This window comes from Rhinatrema bivittatum, chromosome 5, assembly GCF_901001135.1.
Source record: "Rhinatrema bivittatum chromosome 5, aRhiBiv1.1, whole genome shotgun sequence".
In the NCBI taxonomy this organism is placed as follows: Eukaryota; Metazoa; Chordata; class Amphibia; order Gymnophiona; family Rhinatrematidae; genus Rhinatrema; species Rhinatrema bivittatum.
In genome coordinates, this window is record NC_042619.1 from 335,058,632 (window position 1) to 335,081,503 (window position 22,872).

Consider the following 22,872-nt stretch of genomic DNA (forward strand, 5'->3'; position numbering starts at 1 on the left):
CACCTGCTTCTGCACTGTTAATAGTGTCTGTTACCATTCTCTGGCGTATCTGGTGTAAACTCTGTTGGCGGCCCTTTTCTTCAAGGCTTTCTGCAGTATTAGTCCGTGTTAAGAACCCTAGATACTCTTCTGTGTTGAGCTGATAAGTTTGAAAATGAAGCCTCAGCTGCTCTATGTGGTTTTCTAAAATCTTTTCTTTTTTCTTAGCAATATTATGCCATTCCCTTTCTAACGTATCTTCATGCTTCAGCTTCTTTTCCTCATATCTCTGTGCAGCTCTCTCTGTAAGCGCACACAATCTCTTTGATTCCCTGCTTTCATCTTTCTCTTCCCTGCCTTCCTTCCCTTCTTCTGTGTCACTTTTTACTGTGATGGCTTTGGCTGGCTGCTCTGAAGTTTCAGCCATGAGTCTCTCTATAATTATGTCTGTTCAGGCTGAGTTTCTTTTAATTGACACTACAAAGTTTACTTTTGCTAGCCTGTCAGAGCGTAGTGAAAAGGGTGAGGGAGTTTTAGCAGCGAAGTGTAACACAGGAATGTGAGGAGGGGTGGTGTAGCTTCTATTTTCCCCTCCCTGCCGTTGCTTCTGTTCTCTTTAGTCCATGTAACAGGAGGCTTCGTGACTTGGTTTCTATGGCAACTGATTGCTCTCTGCTTGTAGCAGTTGCAGGGGGGAGGGGTAAGTTCCTCAGCTCAGAAACTTCCCGCCTCGTCTCAGATCACACAAATGAACTTCACTGAGTTTCTCCTTTGCTCTTATCTAAGCAGTTTCTGCTTTTGTTAACTTCTGTGTGATCTGAGCTTTTTACTTCCAGATCACTGTGGTTTTCCTTACAGCTCCCAGCAAATGGATACTGCATGAAGTTCCTAAATTCCCAGAAAAAAACTGGCCTAAGTGGGAGGAAAAGGAACAATGAAATGATTGCACAGAATGCGCATGCTGCAGCATAATGCCTACATGGAGGATAAGAAATAGACTGACTTTTTTTTAAATATGACCACCATTTAAACAAACAAAAAAAAAACAACTTAATCTGTCAAAGAAAAAGAAGTGATCACTGTGTAAATAATCAAATCTTATTAGATGTTGTACTAGCATAAGGGATGATAAAGGGGAAAAAATCATTTGCGCACATACATGTATTCACCCGACTATCACCCGTCGTCCATGTGCCCCCTGGAATGCTCCTTTTCTTGGTGGCTGAAAGTGTATTACCCGACCCGTGCATTTTCCCTAGCACACAGCTGTTTGCATGCAGTGAGGCTGGGCATCATTCAGAAAGAATTGTACAGATGCAAACACATTTTGTACCCACATGAAATGGGCAGAAACTTGGTGTCTTTGTATGTCGCAAGTTTTATTTTGTGTTCAATTAAGGTTATTAAGAAGCAAACATTGGTGGAATATTAGCCTCTCAGGAAACTAAAATCAGTCAGTACATATCTTACAAAATTTGTGCAAATATGCTTTTTGGTGTGACTGACAGAATGACCAACCCACAAATACAGCAAATTATAGAGAAATAGAGAGAGAGAGAGAAAAACAAAGTTGTGACTAGTGGGAAATAAGTCTTCCTTCTTATAAAACTTGTTCAAGGTCTTGCCATAAGAACAAAACTGCCTTTTTGCTAGGCATGGCCATTTGTTCTTTAAAATAAAAAGTTTGGTTTACATATGGAGTTTCCTCTCCCCTCACCCAGTGAATATTATTTGTAGCCTATTTTTCTACAAATCAGCCATAGAAGATTATGGTGTCTGTATGTTCCCCTTCTTTTCTCATACCATTTGTCTTGCCTTAATAAACTTTTGAACGATTCATCCAATTTCCTTTACATTTCTTCCACAAATTATAGTGTACGCAGTGAACTTCGGCTCACACTTTTCATGTGCCCTCAAGGCACCTATAATTTGGTAATGACAGAAAATTATTCAAAGTTGTTAAAATACAAGCAGACTGTAAAGAACTGCAGAAGGACCTTGCCAGACAGGCAGATCCTTGATATAATTTCTTAATATGAATATTATAGTGTATTGTCTTGATTCTGTATTCATTGATTGTTTTTTGTTGATTTTCTATATCTGAATAGTGGAAGGTTTTTCTCTGCTGGGTGTAATGATTTATTGATTGTTTAAAATGAGGATTGGGTTAGCTGGTTTATTTGGCTGAAGATTAGGGTATTCATTTTTAATGATGTGCAGCCAAGATAATTTTGTTTGTTTGTTTCTCACTTTGAGTAGTTTTTCCTTTTGTGTTTCGTTCAATGTTCATTTTGGTTCGGTTCATCTGCCAATTTGAAATAAACACTAAAAAATCCAAACTAAACCAAAAAAAGAAAGAGCCTCCCTGAGCCCCTCTGCTATCCCCACTGCTGCTCCTGGGGCATCCCTGGGGCTCTCTAACACCCCCCCCCCCCCCCACACACACACACACACACACAATCACCAAAAAGAAGCACAGGTAAATATTTATTTATTTATGATTTTTATATACCGACATTCTCAATACAAATATCAAATCAGGTCGGTTTACATAGAACAAAACTGTCGCGGTTAAGGCGTTACATTAAACAGTTTCTGAACATAAGAACATAATTATTAAATAGACAACAATAACTCGTCAAAATAACTTGAATAAATGTAGGGAATAGCTAAAAAAGAGGGTAGGCTAAATAGGGATATACAGGTAACGGAGAACAGTGTTGATGGGCAAAAAACATGAGTAATACATGAGCTAGAGAACTAATGTATCAGCAAAGGAGTCTTTTCAAAACACGTGGGCTGTCCAGATCAGGCGTAATAGGGCCTTGAGGGGGTATGGGCGGTCATGGAACTTATAGTGGACTATTTTGCTATTTGACCGGTGTCAGTGTTCCTGCGATTCTGGATAGGCTTGCCGGAAGAGCCACGTTTTTAGGTTTTTCTTAAAAGTTAGATGACATGTCTCTTGGCGTAGATCCGGTGGTAATGAGTTCTAGAGGATGGGCCCGGCTGTGGAGAGTGCTCTTTTTGTTAGTGAAGTTTTAATCGGGGGAGCATATAAGGAACCTTTGTAATTGTATCTGATAGGTCTTTGTGATGTGTGAGGGCGGAGTTGTGAGTTTAGATTTAGGTGGGCGATGCCCATAATATCCTTGTGGATCATTGATAATGTTTTGAAGATAATTCTGGCTTTTATAGGAAGCCAGTGAAGGCTGTGAAGAATTGGTGTGATGTGGGCTCTTTTATTTGTGTTGGTGAGTAACCTCGCCGCAGCGTTCTGCACCATCTGTAGGGGTTTTGAAGATAAGGCCGGAAGACCTAGCAGTAGAGAGTTGCAGTAGTCTAACTTAGACAGAATTAAAGACTGGACTACTAGACGGAAGTCACTGAAGTGGAGGAGTGGTTTCAGATTTTTTAGCACTTGAAGTTTGAAATAACATTCTTTAGTTGTGTGGATAACGAAGGATTTAAGGTTGAATTTATTGTCGAGACGCACCCCTAAGTCTCTGACGGAAGGGGAGTGGTTAATAGATAATTTTGCGAATTGTGTTGCGCTTTGGGAGTTGATGAGAGTATGGTTTTCGTCTGGCGAGATGAGGATTTCTGTTTTATTTTATTTATTTATTTATTTATTTAGGGTTTTTATATACCGACTTTCTCGATGTGCAAATCAAATCAAGACTGTTTCCAAAGAACAAAACTTTCGCCGTAAGGCGTTACATTGAACAATAGAGTATTGAACAGGTAACGTTCGGGTTTACATTAAACAATCCACAAATTGAACAAAAAGAACTAAAATCAATAAATGATAAAATTAGATGTGATAGATAAAACACACATATATAATATACGACAATAGTAGTTGTCAACTAACAAGTATAAACGATAGGTAAAAGGTCTGTGTTGGGCCTTGTAGTGAGCTATTTTGCTCATTGATCGGAGTCAAGATGTTCCTTCGATTCCGGATAGGCTTGCCGGAAGAGCCAAGTTTTTAGGTTTTTCTTGAATGTTAGATGGCAGGTTTCAAGTCGCAGATCAGGCAGTAATGAATTCCAAAGGGTGGGTCCGGCTGTGGAGAGTGCCCTTTTAGCTAGCGAAGTTTTGATCGGGGGCGCAAATAAAGAACCTTTATAATTAAATCTGATAGGTCTTTTTGATGTGTGAAGGCGTAGTTGCGAGGTAAGATTTAAGTGGGCGCTGCCCATAATATCCTTATGGATCATTGATAAAGTCTTGAATGTGATTCTTGCTTTTATGGGAAGCCAGTGGAGGTAGAGCAGAATTGGAGTGATGTGGGCTCTTTTGTTGGTATTTGTGAGTAACCTCGCCGCGGCGTTTTGTACCATCTGTAAGGGTTTTATGGCTGATACCGGAAGACCTAGCAGAAGAGAATTGCAGTAGTCTAACTTGGATAGAATTATAGACTGAACTACTAAACGGAAGTCACTGAAGTGGAGGAGTGGTTTCAGATTTTTTAGCACTTGAAGTTTGAAATAACATTTTTTAGTTGTGTTGTGGATGAAGGATTTGAGGTTGAATTGATTGTCGAAGCACACCCCTAAGTCTCTGACTGACGGTGAGTGTTTGATGGGTGGTATTGTGGATTGTGTTAAGTTTTGGATGTTGAAGGTAGTGTGTTTGTCGTCAGGTGAGATGATGAGGATTTCTGTTTTGTTTGTGTTTAGTATGAGTTTGAGGCTGGTCAAAAGGGAATTGATGGATATTAAGCAGTTGTTCCAATGAGTTTGAATTAAGTATGAGGTTCAGGCTGGATAGCAGAGTATTGATAGATTGTAAGCAATTATTCCAATGTGCCCAAGTTTTTTGCAGTGATTCTGTGATGGGAAGGAGTATCTGAATGTCATCAGCAAAAATATAATGTTTTAGCTTGAGGTTGGAGAGTAGGTGGCAGAGTGGAAGCAGGTAAATATTAAATAGCGTAGGGGAGAGAGATGATCCTTGTGGTACTCCTCGTGTTGATTTAATAGGAGGCGATTCTTCATTATTGATCTTGACTTTATAGAATCTATTCTCCAAGAACGATTGAAACCAGCTATGAGCTTCTCCTTGAATTCCTATATCGGATAGCCGTTCGAGAAGGATGGCATGATTGACATCAATAAAGATGGTGTGGTCTTAGCCTACCTGCTACTACCTCCCTGGGTCCTCCAAATCCCCTCTGAACCCAGACAGAGGTTGGGGATCTTTCTGCCTCCACTTATTCCTTCCTTTGTCTGGGTAAAAGAAAGGGGCAGGAGCAATTCACAAGAGCTCCTGCCCCTGCCACAGGTATTTGAAAATAGTGTTGTACCCTGAGTTCGGTACCAGTGACATCTCTTTGGTATCAGTCTCAAGGGCCTGGCACAGGTGATTCGAACCTACATTTATGCAGAAGATGTTCAGCCTATACTACCAATGGACCTGGACCCATCAACTGCTATAATTAAGCTAAGCATATCTCATGCAGTTGTTCAAGAATGGACAAAAGACAACAAAAACAGAGATACTATGGGCACAGAACAGGCACAATCAAGCCCCTGAACTGAAAACCCATTTGGAACCTATGAACTCCCACTAAAAACCCAGGTAAAAAGACTTGGAATCCTACTAGACTTAAAACTCACCATGCTGCCACAAATCCAAGCAACAATAAACAGCTGCCACTTTCAGTTACATAACGTTTGAAACTTAGCCCGTTCATCAAGAATGGATTACTGCTATGCAATGGTCTAATACAGCGCTTCTCAACCGGTGTGTCGCCAAGCAGCAGCAGGTGTGTCGCATGCTACCGGTCTCCCACTACTCTTTCCACCCCCCCCCCCCTCTTCCTTCACCAAGCGAGAGGCAGGCTATCTTCCACTGCTGCTGTTGCCACCTGGGCTATCAGCACGTTCAAGCCTGGATGGGAATGGCAGCAGTGTTAGTGGAGGCTGGCAACTGCGGCTGGGCCTTTTCTTCCTGCACCTGCCCCCATCCTGGCCCGGAATAGGAAGTGATGTGCAGTGGGGTGCGCGGGAAGAAGAAAGAGCCATGCTGCATGAAAAAGTAGCAGTAGCGTGGGCCCGAAGCAAAATCAGAAGCAGCCAGAAATCAGCACAGGAGACAGCAGAATTAGCCTCCTGTGGCCGATGGGATTCTTCTTTCTTGGGCCTGCGGGGGCTAGCGGAGGAGGCTGCTGCAGCTACCATTTGTGCTCGGGGAAGGGGGTGGGGGGTGCAGGAAATGAGAGAAAGAGACAGCTAGCCAGCCTGTCTGTGAGATGTGTGATTGAGAGTGTGCATGTGTAACTGACTGAGAGCCTGTGTGAAAGTGAGAGCATTTGATTGAGATCATCTATGTAAAGTGTGTGAGAGAAAGCATGTGTGTGATTGTGGTCAGAGAGGTGATGTGTGTGTGTGTGTGTGTGTATATAGGAGAGACAATGGAAGTGACTGGTCAGGGAGATGACTGGAGTGTGTGTGTTGAGAGAGAAAGTGATTATGGGAATGAGAAGCCTGTGCATGTGGCGAGAGCTAGCATAGGAGTAAGAAACCTGGGTGTGTGTGAGACACAGCATGGGAGTGAGAAGCCTGTATATGTAAGATAGAACATGGGAGTGGGAAGCGTGGGTGTGTGTATGCATGAGAGAGACTATTCGGGAAGGTGACGTGTATGTGTGTAAGAGAAAGATTGGTCAGGAGATGATTGGTGTGTGAGAGACAAACTAGTATGCAAGTGTGACTGGTATGTATGTGTGTGTGTGTGAGAGAGAAAGTAATTATGGGAATGAGAAGCCTGTGCATGTGGCGAGAGCTAGCATAGGAGTAAGAAACCTGAGTGTGTGTGAGACACAGCATGGGAGTGAGAAGCCTGTATATTTAAGATAGAACATGGAAGTGGGAAACCTGTGTGTGTGTGCATGAGAGAGAGATGTATGTAAGAGAGAGACTAGTCGGGAGATGATTGGTGTGTGAAAGACAGAAACTGGTCATGGGGGTGTGACATGTGTGTGTGTGAGAGACAGAGAGACTGGTCGTGGGCACTAGGGAAGAGGACCATGAGTACAGAGCTTCAGCCACTACTGCTTCTGGTGTGTGCTACTGGCCTACATGGAAGAGGAATAGGAGAGCTGCTGGAGGGGGTTAGTAAAGGTGGCTTAAGTTTATTTTTCTTGATTGACTGCCATTTTAATTACTGAATATTATGTGATGTCTGCTGTTTTGGAATATTTTATTGGTGTTTGGAGAATTTTAAATAATGTTTGAGTTTTTAATTGTTGGATATTATTCTGTTCATAGTTGTGAAACATTTATTCTGCTTATTAGTATAGTTATACAATTATTTCTGTGTTCGGATCTATAGCTGCTTGGCTAGTTCTGTTTTCCTAATAGGAGGTATATTGGTGTTTAGGGCCTGATTTAATATTTGTAGTGTTGCCTTTTCATAGATAGGGTTGTTACTGTTTGAGTGCATTCTATAATACAAGTGTAACTGTGTGCGCATTAGTTTATGTGCATTACTGCAGAGCCTGGGAGTATGTTAGGTTGGCTCAGTGTATGTGACTGAGGTGAGGTATTTTACTGTATCAGTCTTATTTGTTGTATTTTCTCAAGAGGACATGCACTAGTGATAAACTGTTGTCTTTTCATAAATAGGGCTTTGAGCCTGGTAGTTGGAGTTTGTGTTGCTGTTACTGAGATGACACTAGAACCAGAATATATTTTTTTGTAAGGTGAGTTGTACGGGGAATGTCATAATTCTGCTTTACATCCATAATTGTGGGTCGGGGTTCCTGTCGATGCAAATTGTACTTTTACATTTAGACCTATGATGGTCATGTGTTCAGTGTGTCATGCATGTGAGAACCATCTGTCAGGTGTGTCCCGACAGAAAAAAGGTTGAGAACCACTGGTCTAATATATATATGGTCTTCCACAAACTCCAGATAATACAAAATGCCATTGCACAAGTGGTAGAAGAATGCAAACCTCATGGCCACATCACATCTGTGCTACACAAGTTACACTAGCTGCCAATAACATACAGAACAAAATTCAAAACTCTGACACTAACTTACAAGGCTCTAAGAGGAAATGGACCTATTAACTTGAGCAAAAGGCTCTCGTCATTCATGCCTTCCAGACCACTAAGATCCACACACAAACAGGCCGATGCAATATTGGGGGTGCGAGCGCAGCCTTCAGGGTCCAATGGTGTGGGCTCGGCGTGCATCACTTGGCTCTTGGGAGAGCGGAGCCCATGGGCCACCGGACGGCTCAGGTCAAGACATGAGTCGCACCCATGGTGAGGTGTGTGTGAGGGAATGGGCCTCTCAGGAGCAGAGCTGGATGGAGCTAGGAACACAGGACTATAATGAAGTCTCTGGCTAGGACTAGGAACTTGGAACATAGGAACTTGGAACTCACGAGGAGGATGAAGTGGAGCTTGGGACTCACGAAGAGTGCGTCATGGAACTGAAGACTTGGAACTTGGAGATGAAGACTTGGGACTTGGAACTTGGGGAGGAAGACTTGGAACGTAGAGACGTGAAGCTTGGAACTTGGAATGTGGAGATGAAGACTTGGAACATAGAGACGTAGACTTGGGACTTGGAATGTGGGAAGGAAGGTGAGTCCATCAGGCGCCCTACACAGCACATAGGCTGGTTGTGGACCGCACTGGAGACTCAGGCAAGGAACAAGACACAGGCGGGAATGAGCAAGACCCTCAGGCACCCTACACAGCACGTGGGGCTGGTCACAGACTACACTGTCCCCTTCGCACCCTACACAGCTGGATGGCTGGTCGCAGACCACGAGGAGATCGGGGCAAGCTCAGGAAGTCTCATAGCACAGGTTAGTGGAAACCCCTAGGATCCTCCAGAGACAGAACTGAAACAGGTAAAAGCTTGAAGCTAGCAGGCTCAAAGTAAAAGCAGGGGAATCTCAAGGCATTTAAGAAAAGTTTAAAAACATGGCTTTTTAAACAGGCATTTTACAAGGAGACGGGAGAATAGAAATTATTCAGGAATAAGCAGATAAGCACCGACACACAGTACTTAGGACAATACAGAAGAGTAGTCTATGAACCCCACATCTAGAGATGTGAATCGTTTTCCATATAGTCTTAACGATAGAAATCGTGTGGCAGGGCAAGAAAATCGTGTTAGGCACGATTTTTTAGTTAAAAAATCGTTTAAAAATCGTTTTTTTCCGATTAGTGCGCACTAACTGGGAGTTAGTGCGCACTAACTGAAAATGATACAATTTGACACTTTTCAGGTCAGTTAAGGTCAGTTTAGGAATGAATATGTATTCCTATTGGCTGCCCTCTTATTTATTCATGTTACCAAGCTTCCCACTGACAGTATATGGGGGATGGGAAATGGAAACAGTTGGTAGCTTGACAAAACAAGTAATGTGATCGGTCAATGTGACTAGAACTTGTGCCCTAACCCTGATACCAGGGGTATTGTGATCTTCCTGCACACAGTGCCCTATCCCTATTAATACCAGGAGTGTTGTGATCTTCCTGCACACAGTGCCCTAACCCTGGCACCAGGGGTGTTGTGATCTTCCTGCACACAGTGCCCTATCCCTATTAATACCAGGAGTGTTGTGATCTTCCTGCACACAGTGCCCTATCCCTATTAATACCAGGAGTGTTGTGATCTTCCTGCACACAGTGCCCTATCCCTATTAATACCAGGAGTGTTGTGATCTTCCTGCACACAGTGCCCTATCCCTATTAATACCAGGAGTGTTGTGATCTTCCTGCACACAGTGCCCTATTCCTGATACCGGGGGTGTTGGGATCTTCTTGCACACATCCCGGTATCAGGGATAGGGCACTGCATGCAGGAAGATCACAACACTCCTGGTATCAGGAATAGGGCACTGTGTGCAGGAAGATCACAACACCCCTGGTATTAGGGATAGGGCACTGCGTGCAGGAAGATCACAACACTCCTGGTATCAGGGATAGGGCACTGTGTGCAGGAAGATCACAACACCCCTGGTATCAGGGATAGGGCACTGTGTGCAGGAAGATCACAATACCCCGGAGGAGTGAGGGTCAGGCAGCTCCCCCCTGTCTGTGAAGCCAGCCTCTCACTAGTAATGCAGGGAGGGAGCTGTCTCAGACTTCACCATCCTCCCCCCCCCCTCACCCACACACCATTCACTAGCTGGGACATGGGGGAAGTCAGGAGTGAGGGTCAGGCAGCTCCCCCCTGTCTGTGAAGCCAGCCTCTCACTAGTAATGCAGGGAGGGAGCTGTCTCAGACTTCACCATCCTCCCCCCCCCCCCCTCACCCACACACCATTCACTAGCTGGGACATGGGGGAAGTCAGGAGTGAGGGTCAGGCAGCTCCCCCCTGTCTGTGAAGCCAGCCTCTCACTAGTAATGCAGGGAGGGAGCTGTCTCGGACTTCACCATCCTCCCCCCCCCCCTCACCCACACACCATTCACTAGCTGGGACATGGGGGAAGTCAGGAGTGAGGGTCAGGCAGCTCCCCCCTGTCTGTGAAGCCAGCCTCTCACTAGTAATGCAGGGAGGGAGCTGTCTCAGACTTCACCATCCTCCTCCCCCCCCCCCTCACCCACACACCATTCACTAGCTGGGACATGGGGGAAGTCAGGAGTGAGGGTCAGGCAGCTCCCCCCTGTCTGTGAAGCCAGCCTCTCACTAGTAATGCAGGGAGGGAGCTGTCTCGGACTTCACCATCCTCCCCCCCCCCCCCTCACCCACACACCATTCACTAGCTGGGACATGGGGGAAGTCAGGAGTGAGGGTCAGGCAGCTCCCCCCTGTCTGTGAAGCCAGCCTCTCACTAGTAATGCAGGGAGGGAGCTGTCTCAGACTGGTATCAGGGATAGGGCACTGAGTGCAGGAAGATCACAACACCCCTGGTATCAGGAATAGGGCACAGGTTCTAGTCATATTGACTGATCACATTACTTTTTTTGTCAACTACCAACAGTTTTCATTTCCCATCCCCCCAACCATCACCTCAGTTGGAACCTTGGTAACATCAATAGATAAGAGGGCAGCCAGCCAATAGGAATACATATTCATTCCTAACTGACATTTACTGACCTGGATAGTGTCAATAATTTGTATCATTTTCTGTTAGTGTTCCTGAGTTTCCATTTGCATTTCCCATCCCCCCAACCATCACCTCAGTGGGAACCTGGTTAACATCAATAGATAAGAGGGCAGCCAGCCAATAGGAACACACATTCATTCCTAACTGACCTTTACTGACCTGGAAAGTGTCAATTTGTATCATTTTCAGTTAGTGCGCACTAACTCGAGTTAGTGTGCACTAACACGATTTAACGATTTTTAACGATAAATCGTTAGAATTTCTATAGTATCGTGTTCTATAACGATTTAAGACGATATTAAAATTATCGGACGATAATTTTAATCGTTAAAAAATGATTCACATCCCTACATCACAACTAGCATATTGATAACATTATGTATGATAAATTTACCCGTAAAAGTACTTTGATTACACTCTGTCATGACCCACTTCTCTAAAAATTATTTTGTCTAATGATATATTGTAACCGAACCTTTGATGGCACCTGTTAGAATGTACTATAGTACACTTTTACCTACATTAAATATGTGCCTACATGTAAACCATGTAGCATGTAGCATTAGGACTGGGACAACATCAAAGGGAGACAGGACCCTCACAGGCATCTTGGAACTAGGAACTTCTAGGGTCATAAAAAACATCTTGGAACATCTATGATCATGGGACATCTTGGAACCAGGAATTTGGAATTTGGAAATAGGAACGTCTTGTATCGACTTGGAACATGGAGCTTTTTGGAACGGACTGCAGGACTGGAATGGAACTTCTTGGAATGGACATCAGGATCCGGCTTCAGGAACAGGTACCAGATGAAGAGACGTCTTCAGGAGCATCTGAGCTGATGCGAAGACAAAGTTGAAATGAAGCAGGACCCTCTTATAGGGCTGAAGATGCAACTCCCTGGGAGGAGCTGCTAAGAGGACCACACCTCTCTATCCCTACAAGAAGGGAAGAGAGCTGCAGGCCTGCCCCCTAGGAGGAGCAGAAACAGGAAGGTCAGGACCCTGGACAGTGGCATCCCTGCCGCTCTGCAGGGAGGAGGCAGAGCAGGGGAAGCGAGCCTCCAGGCAGGGCCCGATGATGTCGGCGGCTTCCTGCCATGTGAAGGAGAAGCGGCTCCAGCCGCCAAGGACAGCCAGAGGATGTGGCCTCCAGGCCATGGCACCAAATGGTGGCGTCAGTGGCCTCCCAGGCCGTGAAGGAAGGCCTGGCATGGCTCCTGCCATGCCAGCAAGATGGCAACCGGGCCGCAAGGTCCTGGTGTTGGTGGCTCCTGCCGTGGGCAGGGAAGCAGGTAAGGCCCCGGCTTGAAGTGCGGCCTCCAGTCTGTGAAGAGCAGCGTCGGCGGCAGGCCAAGCCACGAAGGTAAGGCCCTGTCCGCGTGAAGCGCAGGCAGGGGTGTAACAGTACCCCCCTTCAAAGGCTCCCTCCCAACCTCTTTTGGCTAACTCCGGGAGGAAGGCAGGTAGAGTATCGTGAAACTTGGGTCCGGCACACTTCACCAAGTGAAGAGCTGAAATGAGAAAAATAGCTTGTCATAGACATATCAGATATCCAATGTATGAGGAGAAAAACCCAGATGGAATGGGACAGGAATGTTCATGGAATTCTGGAAGTGGGAGCTGGAACCCACTAGCTTAGTCAAGTGTTCATGGAATCATAAATGTGTGGGCTAAGACCCACCAACTTGGAATCAAGTGTCCTTGGACTCAGGGATGTGTGGGCTGGGACCCACAAGCTTGGAATCAATTCTTGGAAGCGCTAGAGTGGGACATGAACCCATGACCTTTTGGATCAAGGTCTCTACACCTTAGGCATTGTGCCACATGCCAAGGCAGGCAACAAGTACAATCAACAAGGCTTGGGCCGGGGTCAGTACCAGTGAAACAGTCTGGAGGTACTGCCTGGGGAAACAGGCAGACGAACAGGAACAAAAGGACGCTGGAGTACTAGGATGCAGGAACCATGGAACCATTGAAGTAAGGCTCCTACTAGGAGTAGGTTCTTGCTGGAGAAGCACTGATGGAAGACGCCAGGCCTGGGATGCAGGCACCTCCAGCTGGTCGATAGAACCAGGACCTGGGGTGCTGGAAGGACTCAAGGTTCAATTTTGGACTAGAGAACGTTGACTCAAATAGAGATCAGAGAAGAAACTGGGCGCAGGTGCCTCCTGCAGGTCATTGGAACCCAAGGGTAAAACCACTACGGAGGGTAGAAGAGATCTTGAATTGATGAAGAAACCCTCTGTTAGCTAGACGAACTTCAGGACTTGTACTGGCTATTGGGCACAACTTGCAAGTACCTCTTGATAATCAAGGAAGCTATAGAACTGATAAAGGAAGAATCAGATAGCTGACATCTCTTGCAGGTCGTAGGAAGCTCTGATACATGAGCTGGCTAGCAGGGGATCAAATTGCAGGCGCCTCCTGCAGGTCGTGGGAACATATGACCCTCTACTGCCGATCCGGGAGAACCCCGGAACTGAAGCAACTCGAAGGTTAGAATAAGACTCTTGTAGATTGGAATCAGGTATTTATTTATTTATTTATTTAAACAGATTTATATACAGTTTTCCAGTAAAAAATACTGACCAAAGTGGTTTACAACAATAAATAACCTTAAAATTAAAAGGTTAAAAATTTGAGATAAAAATAAAACTTAAGAAGATAAATAGGTAAGAATAAAAATACAGGATATTTCATAATCAATAAAAAATAATAATGACTAAAACAGAGATTGGCCAGTTTCCGTTAAAAATAAAAAGCAGGAATAAGTAAAAGTAATACTATATAAATCAGACATAATTAGTCTTATTTACTTCAACTAAGATATTTTTAAATCTTTAAAAGCTTCCTTAAAGAGGTAGGTTTTCAACGCCTTCTTAAAGTCTTTTCGACTGCTTATTAACCTATTAACCTAAGCAGGTCTGGCAATGCGTTCCACAGTATAGGGCCAGCGACCGAGAAAGCTCTGTTCCTAGTCATGCACAACGCCGCATTCTTAACTGAAGGGATTTCCAGCAGATTTTTCCCTGTAGATCTTAATTCTCGTTGTGGTTTGTAAATGTGTAGTGTGAAACACATCCAAGTAGAATCAGTATTATTCAGGAGAGAATGAATTAGCATAATGATTTTATAACAGATTCTTTGTTTGACGGGGAGCCAATGTAATTTGTGTAAGACAGGTGAAATGTGTTGTTTCAGTGGGGTACCGGTCAGAAGTACCCCACTGAAACTTGGGAGACGGCAAGCAAGCAAAACGTTTTTTGTAGAAACCAGAGTATTAACAATAAAACAGTTCAGAGAAAGTCCAGGAACTAGGAACAAAAACAGGAACTTGGAAACATCCAGAGAAGTTTGAAAACATTTTTAAGCCAAACTTCAAAATCAAGACGAATGTCCAACACTGAGCCCAGCACACCACACAGAGTTCTGGTCTTCGCATTCTGTTGTGAGCACAGCCTTCAGGGACCAATGGTGTGGGCTCGGCGTGCATCATTTGCCTCTTGGGAGAGCAGAACCCATGGGCCACAGGACGGCTCCGTTCAAGACATGAGTCACACCCATGGTGAGGTGTGTGTGAGGGAATGGGCCTCTCAGGAGCTGAGCTGGATGGAGCTAGGAACACAGGACTATAATGAAGTCTCTGGCTAGGACTAGGAACTTGGAACTCATGAGGAGGACGACGTGGAGCTTGGGACTCACAAAGAGTGTGTCGTGGAGCTGAAGACTTGGAACGTGGGGAAGAAAGCAAGTCCGTCAGGTGCCCTACACAGCACATAGGCTGGTCACGGACTGCACTGGAGACTCAGGCGAGGAACAAGACACAAGTGGGAATGAGCAAGACCCTCAGGCACCCTACATAGCACCTGGGGCTGGTCACAGACCACACTGTCCCCTTCACACCCTACACAGCCAGATGGCTGGTCACGGACCACAAGGAGATCGGGGCGAGCTCAGGAAGTCTCATAGCACAGGGTAGTGGAAATCCCTATGATCCTCCGGAGTCGGAACTGGAACTGGAACAGGTAAAAGCTTGAAGCTAGCAGGCTCGAAGTAAAAGCAGGGGAATCTCCGGAGGCATGGGTCCCCCTGGACCTGGAGCATTAAGACCGGGACAACATTAAAAGGAGACAGCACCCTCACAGGCAACTAGGAACTTGGAACTAGGAACTTCTAGGGTCATCTAAAAACATCTTGGAACATCTTTGATCATGGGACAACTAGGAACATCTTGGATCATCTTGGAACAGACTGCAGGGCTATAATGTACTGCAGGACTTGGAACATGGAACTTCTTGGAATGGACTGCAGGACTGGAATGGAACTTCTTGGAACAGACATCAGGATCCGGACTTCACGAATGAACATCAGGATCCGGAGTCAGGAACAAGCATCAGGAACAGGTACTAGATGGAGAGACATCTTCAGGAGCATCTGAGCTGATGCGAAGACAAAGCTGGAATGAAACAGGACCCTCTTATAGGGCTGAAGACGCAACTTCCTGGGAGGAGCTGCTAAGAGGACCACATCTCTCTAATCCCTACAAGAAGGGAAGAGAGCCGCGGACCTGCCCCCTAGGAGGAGCAGAAACAGGAAGGTCAGGACCCTGGACAGCGGCATCCCTGCCCTGTGCAGGGAGGAGGCAGAGCAGGGGAAGCGAGCCTCCGGGCAGGGCCCGATGACGTCAGTGGCTTCCTGTCGCAAGAAGGAGAAGTGGCTCCAGCTGTGAAGGACAGCCCGAGGATGTGGCTTCCAGGTCACAGCACAGAATGGCAGCGTCGGCAGTCTCCTAGGCCGCGAAGGAAGGCCCGGCATGGCTCCTGTTGTGCCGGCAAGATGGCGACTGGGCCGCAAGGTCCCGGTGTTGGTAGCTCCTGCCACGGGCAGGGAAGCAGGCAAGGCCCCGGCTTGAAGTGCAGCCTCAGGTCCGTGAGGAGCAGCGTTGGCGGCAGGCCAAGCCGCGAAGGTAAGGCCCTGTGCGTGTGAAGCGCGGGCAGGGGCGTAACAATTGGCACACGCCTGTTCTCTTAACACATGCTGATCCACCTCTCCAGGCGCCCAATTTAATATTTAAATGGGCTACCAAGGTAAAAAGGAGGCACTAGGGAAAAGTTTGCTTCCCTAACAACTCTTCGGCATCAGGTGCCCAGGAGAGGTGGCCAGGAGAGTATTGGCTGCTTTTCTATAAACCTTTGGGGCTTCTCAAGAATTAAAGCCTGTTCTGGGGCAGGCATTAATTTTTGAGAGTAAAAACTGTAAACTGTTGGGTGCAAATTTTTTTTTTTTTTTTGCATTAGGGTAATAGCTAATAGCCCATCAACATGAATTTACATGTGATATACGCTATTAGAAGCGCTAACTGCCGTTTCGGGGGTTATGGACAATATCCAGTTGAGCTGTGCACTGGCCGCAGTGCATGGTATTGCATTGGCCTGAAAGTCTTCATAACAACTTCATCGACAAAAGAGATCAGAAGAAAAGATATACAAAAATACCTAGTATATCTGGATGTAACTCACCTTGAGTTACAATAAAAAGGCATGAGCTAAAAAAAAAAAATTATAAATAAAATTTAAAAATCCTTCCCTAGAGCAGCATCTGATGCATGGAAATCCCTCCCAGATGAGATCTGACAAATAAATGGCTACTCATTTCAGGAAGCAAATAAAGGCCTGGCTTTTCTATCAAACTTTTAATGCTAAACCAGGAACTTAAAGTTGCTAAACTGACTATGGGGGGAGAGAGACCAATATGTAAGTTTACTATTTTGTACCACTGTAAAAGGGGGCACCATTTAACTCTAGGTAGAGAGTACATCGTACAAATCTTTTACCTTTCATTGCTCCAAATGACAGAAAATCTTCAGTGGTTAACTTTGCTGTTCGTACCTCTGACTGATCTAAGTATGTGTTGGGAATGAGAGAGTAAGGTACTCTGATACAATATCTATGAAATCATTTATTAATGTGACATCATGGTAATATACGTTATTTACATACTACATGATTGCATATGCCATCCAGCACCCTTCGTGTCATCAGCCTTGTATCGAGGAGTCGTCAGGTCAGCAAAGGCGAGAAGGGGAATTTTCAGTGTCCAGCACTCTATACCTCTATAGAGGCAATATCTCCTACTCCCACCGGACACTAGAAAGTCCTGCTCTTTTATACCGTGCCGTAAACAAGTGTGCGTGCGAGAGAGAAATGATTGATCACTATCCCCCCATGTTATGTGTCCACAGTTGCTACTGCCTACTCGGACTCATCCTGTCCCTGGCATGTAGGCTGTTGATCAGACCGCCGTATTCCTGACAGGGAGCCAGAAAGCTGAAATGCACAACCTGTTTAACAAGCACATGTTTATCCTACACTCCACCCTTGATCAATCATTCTCCAATGCATGCACCACTGCATACGAAGCCACTGTAGTGGTATATTTACTTTGACGTGCTATTTTATGCACTCGATAGGTAAGATGACATGTACACACTAGGCACAGGAGGCATACACACATTACAATAAGGATAGGATGAAAAATCCAATTCAGAGTCATTGTGGCAGTAGAGGAATGTCCAAAAAACACATCTCACCAAGAATGAGCGGTGTCTTTTATCAATTGTTGTAAATGTAGTAGGCATTCCTTGGCAAAGTCCGCTCGAAGCAGGGCACCAATTACAGCAATGTCCACATGTCTCAGGGTCTGTTTCAATGAATCTGAGGTATTCAATACCTTTTGCAGTTTAGTCAAATCCAACAATGGTGTCTTAAAGAATGATAAGTCCAACTTTACCCCCAATTGCGCGTCAGCGATGTCCATTTGTGGTAAATAATATTGTCGAGTACCAAGTAACATTATACAGGCATCCTGTAAAAGTCAAATTATATACACATACAGTTTCAGGGAATGGAATTATGAAACCAGTTACATTATCAGGTAATATTAGACTACAGTGTGCCAAAGGTTGCTGCAATGAGCAATCATCGGGTAATGTGGAATACATTAAAGGGCAAGCCAATCCCATTAGTGTAGGGGTACATATTGTATTGCCAATAGTGTGATTATTGGTGGTCCGTCTCCAATTGTTAGTATGTAAAACTTGTATTAGCACACTTCGTCTTTCAGGAAGATAGACTGGGAAAGGAAGTGATATAAATTTACATACAGTATCTGTTAATGTATTGGAGGCGTTATAAAACGTGATTCGGCCTGTACACCAATTTGTGTCACATATCGTATACTGTGGCTGTGGCAGCCAGCCTACAGGATATTGGTATGGTACATATGATTGGAACAATTCCTTCCAAATAGGAGAAATACTCATGTATAGTTTGGTTTGTATCATCTCTATCTGTTGTTGTAGATACAAAGCTTGCATACGGGATTGTGTCCAATTTCCCAAGTGGCATTCCAACCTTCTATAACCAAATCATTATTTAAATGCAAATACTTCTGCACATACTGTTGCATAGGGATGTGAATCGTTTTAGGACGATTAAAATTATCGTCCGATAATTTTAATATCGTCTTAAACCGTTATGGAACACAATACAATAGAGATTCTAACGATTTATCGTTATAAATCGTTAGAATCGTGAGCCGGCACACTAAAACCCCCTAAAACCCACCCCCGACCCTTTAAATTAAATCCCCCACCCTCCCGAACCCCCCCCCAAATGAGTTAAATAACCTGCGGGTCCAGCGGCGGTCCGGAACGGCAGCGGTCCGGAACGGGCTCCTGCTCCTGAATCTTGTCTTCAGCCGGCGCCATTTTCCAAAATGGCGCCGAAAAATGGCGGCGGCCATAGACGAACACGATTGGACGGCAGGAAGTCCTTCCGGACCCCCGCTGGACTTTTGGCAAGTCTCGTGGGGGTCAGGAGGCCCCCCACAAGCTGGCCAAAAGTTCCTGGAGGTCCAGCGGGGGTCAGGGAGCGATTTCCCGCCGCGAATCGTTTTCGTACGGAAAATGGCGCCGGCAGGAGATCGACTGCAGGAGGTTGTTCAGCGAGGAATCGGACCACCAGCTGGGAATGACTAGTAACTTCTTTTATAGGTAGCATTGTCCCAAAGTACCCAAAGCAGGCCCGATTTGTAATTACAGTAGCATTTTCACATACTAGCACCCAGTCATTAATACTAGTAAGTGTCATATTGAGTGATTGGATTGGGGTGGAATTGCATATCTTTTCCTTCCACATAGCTCTGGTATATTGTAGACAAGGAGCCGAATAGTTACGACCCTGTATGGCGGTGTAACTGGCTAAAGAAACTGATCCCCGATGCGATACTTGAGTAATCTGGGCTTCTCTCTCCCCACCCGGGGGATCTCGACGTCGATAGCGCGGCGAAAAAGCTAAGTTAAGCCGTCTCTTGGGAAAACAAAAAACTTTAACAAATACCGCGCCGACAACGGGAGCCCCGCCCCTGATCCAGCTCCACCAATAGGAGCCAGCCCTGAGGGGCTTTAAATCAGGACTCGGCCCGGCGCCATCTCCTCTTCAGCTTAGCCACGATCAGGGAAGGCCTGCGCAACCGGCGCCGAGTCCCGCCGGGGGAAGGTCTGGGCTTCTCTCTCCCCAACCGGGGGATCTCGACGTCGATAGCGCGGCGAAAAAGCTAAGTTAAGCCGTCTCTTGGGAAAACAAAAAACTTTAACAAATACCGCGCCGACAACGGGAGCCCCGCCCCCGATCCAGCTCCACCAATAGGAGCCAGCCCTGAGGGGCTTTAAATCAGGACTCGGACCGGCGCCGCGTGCCGAAGGAGCGCAACAAAGGGGCCTGCCCCTTTGTTTCGCCCCTTCGTACAGCCCCGAGGAAGCCCCGAGCCATACCCGCGTAAGGATTTACTGTTACATATATCATTTCGGCGGCCTTCTTCCCGGCACCCACCCGCACCCAACCACCTACTCCTCCTCTCTGCTGAGGCGTGCGTGATCAGCGCGGCCCATCTGGGGCAAAAACCTGCTCAACAGACACTCCAGATGAGCCGTGCAGGAGCCGTGCAGGAGAGACGGTAGGCAAAAGACAAAAATACCCAAAACAAAACTAATACTTATTAACCACTCCAGAGCTGAGAACCAGGCCCGCAGGACACAATGTGGTGAGTGAGCCGCGCCCCTAAGCAGGCTTCAGGCCTATCAGAGGGCGGCCAGATCAGAGACTCATCCAGCACACATCCAGTCTCCAGCAGCTCATCTAGCAGCACTCATCCAGTCTCCAGCAGCTCATCTAGCAGCACTCATCCAGTCTCCAGCAGCTCATCCAGCAGCACACATCCAGTCTCCAGCAGCTCATCTAGCAGCACTCATCCAGTCTCCAGCAGCACACATCCAGTCTCCAGCAGCTCATCTAGCAGCACACATCCAGTCTCCAGCAGCTCATCTAGCAGCACACATCCAGTCTCCAGCAGCTCATCTAGCAGCACTCATCCAGTCTCCAGCAGCTCATCTAGCAGCACTCATCCAGTCTCCAGCAGCTCATCCAGCAGCACTCATCCAGTCTCCAGCAGCACACATCCAGTCTCCAGCAGCTCATCTTGCAGCACACATCCAGTCTCCAGCAGCACTCATCCAGTCTCCAGCAGCTCATCTAGCAGCACTCATCCAGTCTCCAGCAGCACACATCCAGTCTCCAGCAGCTCATCTAGCAGCACTCATCCAGTCTCCAGCAGCACTCATCCAGCAGCACTCATCCAGTTTCCAGCAGCACTCATCCAGTTTCCAGCAGCACTCATCCAGACTCCAGCAGCACTCATCCAGACTCCAGTAGCTCATCTAGCAGCACATCCAGCGTCTAACAACACTCTTCCAGCACCGATCCAACCTTATCCAATTATGCATTACCGCCCACGCACCTACAAATCACTCATCCCAATCATGATCTCCCCCACTACACAGTTCCTAGGTCTCACTCTATTCACCATCATCCTTTTCAACGCTCAATCGCTCACCAACAAAACCCTTATACTAAACGACATACTGCAGGACTCAACCCCAGACTTTTGTGCCATAACAGAAACATGGCTCAAATCCACAGATATAACCCTCATTAACCAACTACCAACACAGACGTACGATTTCTTCTCCATCCCAAGACAAAAAAAAAGAGGAGGGGGTATCTTCTTAGCTGCTAAAAAATCCTTAAGGTTCACACACCACCACATCAGCACAGCTACCAAACTAGAAGTAGGACTGTTCAAATCAGAACATCTCCAAATCCTTCTAGTCTATGCCCCTCCAGGATTACTAGAGTCAGACGCCTCACCTATTATTGAAACCATAACTTTACATCTCAATCTGGACTCTCCTGCTATAATCCTGGGCGACTTCAACTTACATGTTGACAAAGTCCCTCTTTCAACAAACTGTGAAGCTTTCCTCACCGCAATGTCAGCAATGGGTTTCAAACAACAAATCAACAAACCCACTCACAAAGCAGGCCATACACTCGATCTCTTCTTTATAAACTCCGGTATTTCTCTTACAAATCAACCAAATTGCAAAAAAGTCCCATGGTCTGACCATTCGCTAATCTCCACCAGCTTCTCTTTACCAAGATCAGACTACAATCTAAACTCAAGACCCTCTTTCTTATACAGAAAACCTTGTTCCTCGGAACACCTCAGCAACCTTCTTACCTCAGATCTACCACTCAATGATGTCTCTACGCCCAATTCGGCCCTCCAATCCTGGTCCAAAATAACTAAATCTATAGCAAACACTCTCTGCCCACTGACAACCAAAACAAGGTCTTCTAGTGTATCCAAAAGACAACCCTGGTTTAATGATGAACTGTGAAAGCTCAAACAACTACTTCGGCAGAAAGAAAGAAAATGGCGTAAAGCCCCCTCACCGGCCTCACTATCTGAATACAAACGCTCACTCCATTTATACAAAAGTACCACGCTGAAAACAAAAAGAGACTATTACGCCCGGAAAGTTCATCATCTAATCTTTGATTCAAAAGCCCTATTCACCTTTGTCTCCAGCGTCACTAAACCCATCATTCCAGATATCCCACCAGAGTTAGCCCAGACTAAAGCAGATGAACTGGCTCTTCATTTCAATAAAAAAATATCGGATCTTCTCAATCAGCTGATTACAAACACTACTGTTCCAGATACCACATATCTCCCCCAAGACAAAAACATCCAGCTTAACGCTTTCGAACCCATCACAATCACAGAGATACATTCGGTGTTAAAGAGAATGAAACCGTCATCACACCCATTTGATCAAATCCCTTCCAAATTGCTTCTTCTCATCCCTGATACTATAGCAAAAACACTGGCAGAAATCATAAATTGCTCCCTATCACATGGGATCTACCCAGATGACCTAAAAAACAGCCTCAATCAAGCCACTGCTAAAAAAACCAAATCTAAATGCTTGTGATCCCAACAACTTCCGCCCGATTTCCAACCTCCCATTCATAGCTAAAATCATGGAAAAATTGGTAAACACCCAACTATCCAACTACTTAGAGGACCACAGTATTCTGTCCCCAAACCAATATGGTTTCCGTAAAGCTGCAAGCACTGAAACCCTACTACTCTCTCTCATGGACTTCCTCATTTCTGGAATTGATAAAGGCCAAACATTTTTACTAATCCTCCTTGACTTCTCGGCGGCCTTCGACACCGTCAATCACACCCTACTCCTAAAACAACTGGCAAATATTGGATTGACAGGTTCTACACTAAACTGGTTCAAAACATTCCTAGAAAACAGAGGATATAGAGTCAAAATCCACAATAAAGAATCCCAATACCACCCTTCTAACAGAGGAGTGCCGCAAGG

At 45.6% G+C, this 22,872-nt stretch overlaps 1 protein-coding gene across 5 annotated transcripts in view; it reads left to right on the forward strand.

Annotated features, from left to right (window-relative positions):
• Positions 1 to 22,872, forward strand: part of LOC115092943 (small serum protein 2-like) — a 142,142-nt gene that overhangs the window by 106,879 nt on the left and 12,391 nt on the right. The window contains exon 5 of one of the 5 annotated variants that reach the window (XM_029604438.1): positions 816 to 1,818. The exons of the other annotated variants lie outside the window; for them this stretch is intronic. Coding sequence (XP_029460298.1) covers positions 816 to 951 — 136 coding nt within the window. The 3' untranslated portion in view covers positions 952 to 1,818. Of the gene's footprint in view, positions 1 to 815; positions 1,819 to 22,872 lie in introns of those variants that run through there. 5 annotated transcript variants of the gene reach the window in all.